The sequence below is a fragment of the Coffea eugenioides genome, chromosome 8 (genome assembly GCF_003713205.1).
Source record: "Coffea eugenioides isolate CCC68of chromosome 8, Ceug_1.0, whole genome shotgun sequence".
NCBI classification, from domain to species: Eukaryota; Viridiplantae; Streptophyta; class Magnoliopsida; order Gentianales; family Rubiaceae; genus Coffea; species Coffea eugenioides.
Window position 1 is genome coordinate 28,960,168 of NC_040042.1, and position 8,104 is coordinate 28,968,271.

General features: G+C 40.7%; 2 protein-coding genes across 2 annotated transcripts; both read left to right on the forward strand.

The window, feature by feature from the left end:
- Positions 1 to 2,074: 2,074 nt before the first annotated feature.
- On the forward strand, positions 2,075 to 5,339 carry LOC113780493. The gene is made up of 3 exons (XM_027326292.1): positions 2,075 to 2,449; positions 2,546 to 4,617; positions 4,718 to 5,339. Exons 1-3 carry the CDS (start codon positions 2,075 to 2,077, stop codon positions 5,337 to 5,339), a joined length of 3,069 nt encoding a protein of 1,022 aa, XP_027182093.1.
- Positions 5,340 to 5,548: 209 nt separating this feature from the next.
- Positions 5,549 to 7,665, forward strand: LOC113780494 (replication protein A 70 kDa DNA-binding subunit B-like). Its single transcript, XM_027326293.1, has 8 exons — positions 5,549 to 5,692; positions 5,789 to 6,059; positions 6,141 to 6,237; positions 6,335 to 6,459; positions 6,542 to 6,620; positions 6,712 to 6,768; positions 7,171 to 7,291; positions 7,375 to 7,665. The coding sequence occupies exons 1-8, from the start codon at positions 5,549 to 5,551 to the stop codon at positions 7,663 to 7,665; spliced, it is 1,185 nt and encodes a 394-aa protein (XP_027182094.1).
- Positions 7,666 to 8,104: the final 439 nt, after the last annotated feature.

An 8,104-nucleotide genomic window follows, 5' to 3' on the forward strand; every position in this document is an offset into this window, starting at 1 on the left:
GCCTTCATGCTCATTCCATCTTTTATACATTTGTTTAGCCTCTTCTTTTTTCTCTTTTCTACTGTACGAACTGTGCTGCTAAACCTTCATGATCATTCAAACTTTTTGTTGCTGATTGACCTTCATGCTCATTCCATCCCAATGCTGAATTGTTTAGCCTCTTCTGTTTTTCCTTTTCCATTTTTCCTGCTTTCTTCTTCTGCTATTTGCTTTTCCTTTCTTGTTTCTATTATTTCTGTCTATTCCATTGCATGCCTTGTCTGCTACGGCCGTTGTGTGCTATGGAAGTCAAGGACATATTTCCTGCCTTGCCCGTCTTCTGCTGCTTTATGGCTGCTAGATGCCTTCTGTCTAAGATAGCATGAATTGTTTGCTTCGGTTGTACAAGCTCCATGGATAGAAATGCCAAGCGTCGAAAGCGTTATGCCGAGATGCCACAGGACAAGAAGGAAGATCTCTTGCGGCGCCGCAGGGAATCAAATGCTGCACGGAAAAAAAAAGAAGCCCTTCCTCCTTCTGCTACTGGATCTGTATCTCGCCTCTTAAAGAGAGGTCGCGGAACTGACGGTCAGCAACCAAATTCTCCAAGCGTTGGATCATCTGTCATTTCTGGTACTTCCAATAACCAGTATCCACCTCCTAGGCAGAGATACTTTGTCGAACCAGACAGAGCCGCCCTAGACGGTCATGGACTAGCATCTTTAGCTCATTCTGTATCAACTGCACCGTACGCTTTTGAAGCAGGTGCTTCGTCTCTCCTTGGATTGCTTGCTGTTCCGCCGGAATCTGCTAATGCAGGTGTGCCTTCTCACTTATTTTTTTCCTCTGCCATTTAAGTGGTAGCTCCTTTTGGTCTTGGCGTGTTCACCACTGTCAGTTGTCCTCTAATTATCCTCTGATTACTGCTTTAGGCCATGTTTCTTTTTACCTTCTTCTTCTTAATTGCTGCTACCGCTGATGTCTGAAGCTTCAATTTTCTACAAGGTCAATGTAAAAAGGGTCGCAAAGGAACTCTTTCTCGGCTGGACAAGATTGCGGAAAAAGTTATGCCCCTCCCTTATGCTCCTCCTTGTCAGTACTGTGGAGCTCAGCGATTCCATATGGAGCCTCCTAACTTCTGCTGTTCCGGAGGAGGGGTTAGCCTTGTTAGCTCATCGATGCCTTACGATCTTCGTCGCTTGTTTACTGGAGACGATGAAGAGTGTGAACACTTTAGGAAAAATGCTCGCACTTACAACAATAACGTAGCTTTTACAACATTAGGTGCAAAGTATGATAGAGAACTGACCAAAAACAGGAATGGCCTTTATACATTTCGCGTCCAGGGCCAGGTCTACCATTTTCTTGATGGATTACAGTCGCGCGATGATAAAGCTTCTGGTATTCAGTTATACTTCTTTGATACCGAGGAAGAGCTTGCCAGAAGAGTCGATGGATCGCCTAAGTTAAGAGAAACTACTCTCAGGCTACTTCTGCGTGTCCTTGCACACAACCCTTATGCCAGGTTCTTTAAGGATCTACGCAGTGTGCCAAACCTTGATGACCACACGATCGTTCTCAACTGCAATGTGAGTCTGGATCAGCGTGTATATAATCTCCCAACCGCTTCACAGGTTGCAGCGATATGGGTTGGAGATGGTGATGAATCAACGAATGCTTCCGCTCATATTCAGGTTTATAGTCACTCAGATACAAGCCATACAATCAAGCATTTTTACTCTTGCTATGACTCTCTGCAATATCCTTTGTTGTTTCCTCGCGGCGAATGTGGATGGCATCCTGGTATTCATCGAGTTCAAGAACAAAATACAAAACGAAGCACTCGTACCTGTGAAGACCAAACCATTGTGGATCCGTCATCTTTTGCCAGTGCTTCGCAGTTGATCGATTCGGAAGAAAGAGGCAAGTTTTCTTCTGTCTAGATTCTTACCTTTTCTACTCTTCGTTGATCCTACACTCATAACACATCTTTTACATGTTTTTAGCTGCTGAGCGTAGCTAGAGGCGCAAAAGCAATGTCACTGCAAGGGAATACTACTGCTATAAGCTACAGATAAGGCCGAATGATGACAGCATGCTGTTGCATACACTAAGGTTGCTGCAACAGTACTCTGTTGATGTCTATGTAAAGATAGAAACATCAAGGCTTGCTTTCCACAGAAAGAAACAAAATGAGGTCCGAACAGAGGCATTAAAGGGTATAATGGATAGTGTTTCGTCTGGTGAAACATCAGGTTCCAAGGTTGGCCGAAGAATTCTATTGCCTGCCTCTTTTATTGGTAGTCCAAGGGATATGAGACGTCGGTACCTCGATGCAATGTCTTTGGTACAAAGATATGGTAAACCTGATATCTTTTTAACTATGACATGCAATCCAATGTGGAGGGAAATTCAGGACAATCTGATGTATAAAGAGAAGGCGCATGATCGACCAGATTTACTTTCCCGGGTTTTCAGAGCAAAGTTTGAATTGCTAAAGGCTGAAATCCTGAACAAAAAAATATTTGGGGACGTTGCAGCTTGTGTTTACGTCATTGAATTTTAGAAACGGGGTTATCCACATGCTCATATGCTGCTGATTTTGAAGCATAGATTTAAGCCGCTCAATCCAGAGGCTTATGATAGGCTCGTGTGTGCTGAATTGCCCGACTCCACTAAATTTCCTCACTTGCATTCCCTTGTGGTCAAACATATGATGCACGGCCCTTGTGGAAAAATGAATGCTCAGAGCCCTTGTATGAGAAATGGTCTGTGTAGAAATCAGTATCCAAAAGAATTCTGCCAACAAACGTCCCATGCTGAGGATTGTTATCCTTCTTATCGTAGAAGAAATAATGGCAAAAATGTTAAGGTGAGGCGTTATGATTTGGATAATAGATGGGTTGTACCCTATAATCCATATCTTCTTGCTTTATTTGATTGTCACATGAATGTGGAAATCTGCTCCACCATCAAATTAGTTAAGTATCTCTACAAATATATTTTCAAGGGGCATGATCTTGTTAACTTTCACATTATAGCTCAGGATACCTCTGACGATGTTGATGAGATTAAACAATTCCAGCAGGGTAGATGGGTTTCGCCTCCAGAAGCTTTGTGGCATATCTATGGCTTCCGCTTAAATGAAATGACTCCTGCTGTTTACACTCTTCAGGTGCACCTTCCTGATCAGCAATACGTCTCCTTTGATAAAAATGCTGATCTTTTAAACCTTTTGAGCCAAATCGATTTGTCCAAGACTATGCTAACCGAATTTTTTGAAATGAACAAGACCAATAAAAGGGAGCATGACTTACTGTGCCTGTATCGTGATTTTCCTCAATATTTTGTTTGGGCGCCAGCAAAGAGGACGTGGTCGGAGAGAAGCAGAAGAAAAGTTATTGGCAGATTGGTAACCGTTAGCCCGAATGAAGGTGATAGATATTATCTACGGTTGCTGTTATCACATGTTCGCGGTCCTACATCTTTTGATAATTTATTATCTATTGATGGCCAAAAGATGAGCTCATTTAGAGAGGCAGCGTTACAGCTTGGCTTGTTGAGTTCTGATTCTTACATAGAGGATACACTTGAAGAAGCGTCTGGGTTTCAAATGCCTTCGTCCCTCAGGTTTCTCTTTGCCACTCTTTTATTGTGTTGTTCTCCAGCGAATCCACGCTTTCTTTGGGAAAAATTTGAAGGTGAGATGTCCAGGGATTTTCATCGAGCTCATCTCTCTGGTGAATATTCTTCTGATGAAATCAAAAGAAGAGTGTTACTAGATATTAGTAAGACACTTGAGCAGATGGGCCGACACATCACTGATTATCATTTACTTTCAGACCATTTTAATTTTAACCTTAACTGTCAAGACCGCGTAACAAAAGAGGTTGATAATGAAAGGAACATCGAAGTTACGCCAGAAGATTTACTTATATCTTCGCAGTTAAATGCAGAGCAGAGGTGTGCATGTGATTTGGTCCTCCAATCAGTCTTCTCTTCAGAGGGAAAGGCTTACTTTGTCGATGGCCCCGGAGGGACTGGTAAAACATTCTTGTATCGTTCTCTTCTCGCTACCTTGAGATCACAAGGATATATTGCGATTGCTGTTGCAACTTCTGGTGTCGCAGCATCCATACTACCTGGTGGCAGAACAGCACACTCCAGGTTCAAAATTCCATTGGATTGTTCGCGAAATAGGACTTGCCAGCTAAGCAAGCAAGGCAGCACTGGCAAGCTAATTGCAGAATGTAAACTGTTTCTTTGGGACGAAGCTTCAATGGCAAGGAAAGAGACCATCGAAGCTTTTGATGAATTGCTCAGAGATATAATGGATTCCAATGAGCCTTTCGGAGGTAAAGTCGTTGTATTTGGTGGTGATTATCGGCAGACCTTGCCTGTAATTCAAGGCGCCACCAGAGACCAGTTAGTTGGCTCCAGTCTTGTTAGTTCGGCACTATGGTCCAAAATGCTACGGTTGAGATTGACGGAAAACATGCGAGCTCTCTCAGACTCTTCTTTCTCTCAGTTCTTATTGAGAGTTGGTGAAGGTTTGGAACCTATGGATGAGGACAACCAGATACGTCTTCCAAGCAATATCGTGATTCCATTTGTTGATGCAGAAGAGTCTCTCAGCAGGTTACTTCACTTTTACATTTACCTACAAGAATGTTACTTGTTCTGTCTGTGCTCTAGCGGCTTGTTTAGTTATATTGTTCAAATGATCTTTCTCTGCCAGGTTGATTCACTGTGTTTTTCCAGATTTGAACACCTGCTGGAATGATCCTTACAAATTTATCAATAGATGCATTTTGACCCCCAGAAATGCATCTGTTGATGATCTCAATGGGGTTCTAATCAACAAATTCCCTGGACAGCTTCATGTTTACACTAGCTCAGATAGAACTTTGGATCAGCGACATCAGGGTGATTACGAAGATTTTTTAAATTCTCAGAATCCAAAAGGCTTGCCTCCACATAAGCTTCTACTAAAACAGAACTGTCCGCTCATTCTGCTTAGAAATTTAAATCCACTTGAAGGCCTATGTAACGGTACGCGACTTATTTGTCGACAGCTTCTGCGACACACTATTTGCGCCGAAATTGCCTTTGGTCAGCACAGAGGGAAAACAATTTTTATACCCAAGATCCCATTGCAGACATCAGACAGTGAAAAGAATGGTATCCCTTTCATAAGAACACAGTTTCCAGTTCTGTTGTGTTTTGCCATGACGATCAACAAAGCTCAGGGTCAGACCTTAGACTATGTCGGAATCTACTTGCGAGAACCAGTCTTTTCGACGGCCAGTTATACGTTGCCTTATCAAGAGCCAAATCTGCTGATGCAGCGAAAGTTCTGATACTGCCTGCAACTTTTGAAGATGTGAAACTGGATTGCAAGACAAGAAATGTTGTCTTTACTGAAATTTTAGAATTGACTTGCTGATTGTGCATGCTTCAGTGAACTATCTTTGATAATTAATTTAACCTTAGCTTTTTACCGTCTATTTATACCTTTACTCCTTTATTAATGCTTAGCCTTACTTTTCTCTTTGCTGTCCATTTTAAGATGGATAATGTCATACATATCAAAGATGTTCCATTTGGAATGCATAAATGGACATCAAAGATTGTTGTCCAAGAGAAACAACAGGTGACTTCAGCAAGGAGCACGCCAACGAAGAAACAAAAGTTTATCTTCGTTGATGCAGAGGTACTAATCATTTTTTTATCGACTCATGTGGCCTCTATTGCTTATTTGTTTAACGGTGTCATTGACAAGAATACCGTTCATGTCTTTATTTTGAAGGGATCAAAAGTTGAAGGGATTATATTTAACACAGATATTCCTGTCATGAGCCCAAGGATTGAAGTGTATAAGAGTTATCTCATTTCCAATGCTGAGGTTAAAAAAATCCCCAATGAATTCAGAGTTCCAGGAATAAGTGCACAATGGATTATTTCTGCTCGAACTGTTGTTGAAGAGGTTATGCAAGAAGAGGATCTCATGCCCTGCAAGTTTAGCTATACAGAGTTCAAAGATCTATCACAGTATATGGATCGAAAAGATAAATCTGTTGGTGAGCATTTTTTTATGTTATACACACTTACTTCACCTGCTTATGCGTTCCGTTCACATGGTATCTATTATAAATTATCAGATGTTCTTGGAATCATTGTTACTGCACTGGAGAAGAAGCTTGTCATTCGAAAATCAGAGGAGTCATACGTGCAAAAGTTTGTAATTGTCAATGAAGAGTAGGCTTTCTAATTGTATTGCTTTGTTCTACATTCTATAAAAGCTTTATGCTTTAGTCTGCAGATGCAAATATCTGTGTGCATTTGATTTCAACAGCCTACAGCCAATCATGCTGTCGATGTGTGATGCTTTCATTGAAAATGAGGGTGCGAGAATTATAGCAGATCTTCGAAACTATCCAGTTATCATTGGAAGGCGGCTCAAAGTATCAAATTACAATGGTGACTGGAATGCCTCAGTCTTTTGCTGTACGTCCTTGCAAGATACATGAGACGTCTAACAATATCTTTATTTCACTTGTAGGAGTTGCTCTGACAACTTGGTTTGACTCAGCTGTTCTTGTTGACCCCCCAATACAGGAAGCAAGAGCCATGAAGAACTGGTTAGTCTGTAATTTTTTTTTTTGGAATTAGCTTGTTGCAACTTTATCAGTTAGCTATTAATTCTTGCTCATAGTGTTGCTTATTTTACAGGGCTATGAGAAATTACAAATTTCTTGCAGATATTGTTAACCAAGAGACATATAACAGGTACAACCCTGATATTTCTTTACAAGCGGATCAGAAAATCACCGATATAATAAATATCACACCGAGCCAAAGGGTAATGAATTCATTGCTGTCAAACAGTTTGCTGATACGATTGTAGTTGACCAACTGATTTGCTCATTTACCTCTTATTTTCAGGCTGTTTGGGTGAAAGCATTGTTCTCGTTTGAAAATATCTTTCAAAAATTCTGGTATATGGGTTGTGAAAAATGCTTTCGCTCCACAACTGCTGATCATGGAGTTACCTTTATGTGTAATACTTGCAAGAAAAAATATAAAGCACAACCAAGGTCTTTTACGTTTCCACCTTATTACTTGCATTTCCAGATGCATCTTTAGCAGCTTATTTATAGCTAACACTGATTTGGAAACTCGCTCAAACAGATGTCGACTTGATGTTGATTTAACTGATGCCACTGGAACCATTACAGCTACACTCTTTGGTGACTTAGCTGAACAACTTTTGTCATTTACGGCTGTTGAAGTAATGGAACACTTTAATCAGGTTAGCTTTCTATCGTGTCTAGCACCAAAATATGGATGCAATTTAGCCATGCCTGATGTTTGCACTGTTTGATCGTTCTGCAGAATATGGAGCTTCCATTGGAAAAGCTGCATCAGGAACTCAAATCAAAAATATTTATAGCTCACATCAAGCCTGTCCAGACCCCACTGGCAGATGGAAAACGTCGCTATACACTGCAGCACTATAAGGAGTATTCTACCATAGACTCTCCTCCAGTAAAGCTGGCTGCCGAATGCTCGTCTTCAAGAGCTAAAACTTCTCTCACTCAGAGATTCAATGAATCTGATGATGCTCAGGAAACTGACCTACTTACTGTCGACGGCAATCCACTCAAAAAAACTAAGTTGAACTAAAATGCCTTCACATGGTGTAACTCAAACTCCTCTTTTTTTGAATGCCTCTTAGTGAATGGTTACTAATAGGTCTATGAAATTTGATTTTTTCACTCCTTTTGTATCGCTTCAGTCTTTGTATTGGACTGGACAGTAACTTTGTAGCTTTGCTAGCCTCAAAAATGACTATATCCATTAGTTGTTCTTGCTTATCATTTTTCTGTATTGCGTGCTGAATTTGTTAGGCCCTACGTAATGCCTTTTTTAGTTTTGCATCTGCAACTGCAGTTTCACATTGCTCTGCTGTTCAATGCAGCAGTAGCTTTCATGTATACTTTTATTCTGTGTTTTTCCCCTTTACCTTTTTTTAAACAGAATGTTCTTTTTAGTGGCATCGTACTTTGTCTTTCGGTACTTAGTCCGTTAAAATAATCCATCCTATTGCTTTAAGTTCAATTAT

Excerpts from the sequence above, each read along its gene's own strand:
- LOC113780493 (XM_027326292.1), top strand. The coding sequence starts at position 2,075 with ATGCTGTTGCATACACTAAGGTTGCTGCAACAGTACTCTGTTGATGTC. Across the intron at positions 2,450-2,545 it reads GACCAGATTTACTTTCCCGG|AAACGGGGTTATCCACATGC; the intron begins GTTTTCAGAGCA and ends ATTGAATTTTAG. Across the intron at positions 4,618-4,717 it reads GCAGAAGAGTCTCTCAGCAG|GTTGATTCACTGTGTTTTTC; the intron begins GTTACTTCACTT and ends TTTCTCTGCCAG.
- LOC113780494 (XM_027326293.1), top strand. The coding sequence starts at position 5,549 with ATGGATAATGTCATACATATCAAAGATGTTCCATTTGGAATGCATAAA. Across the intron at positions 5,693-5,788 it reads TTATCTTCGTTGATGCAGAG|GGATCAAAAGTTGAAGGGAT; the intron begins GTACTAATCATT and ends TTTATTTTGAAG. Across the intron at positions 7,292-7,374 it reads TAATGGAACACTTTAATCAG|AATATGGAGCTTCCATTGGA; the intron begins GTTAGCTTTCTA and ends ATCGTTCTGCAG.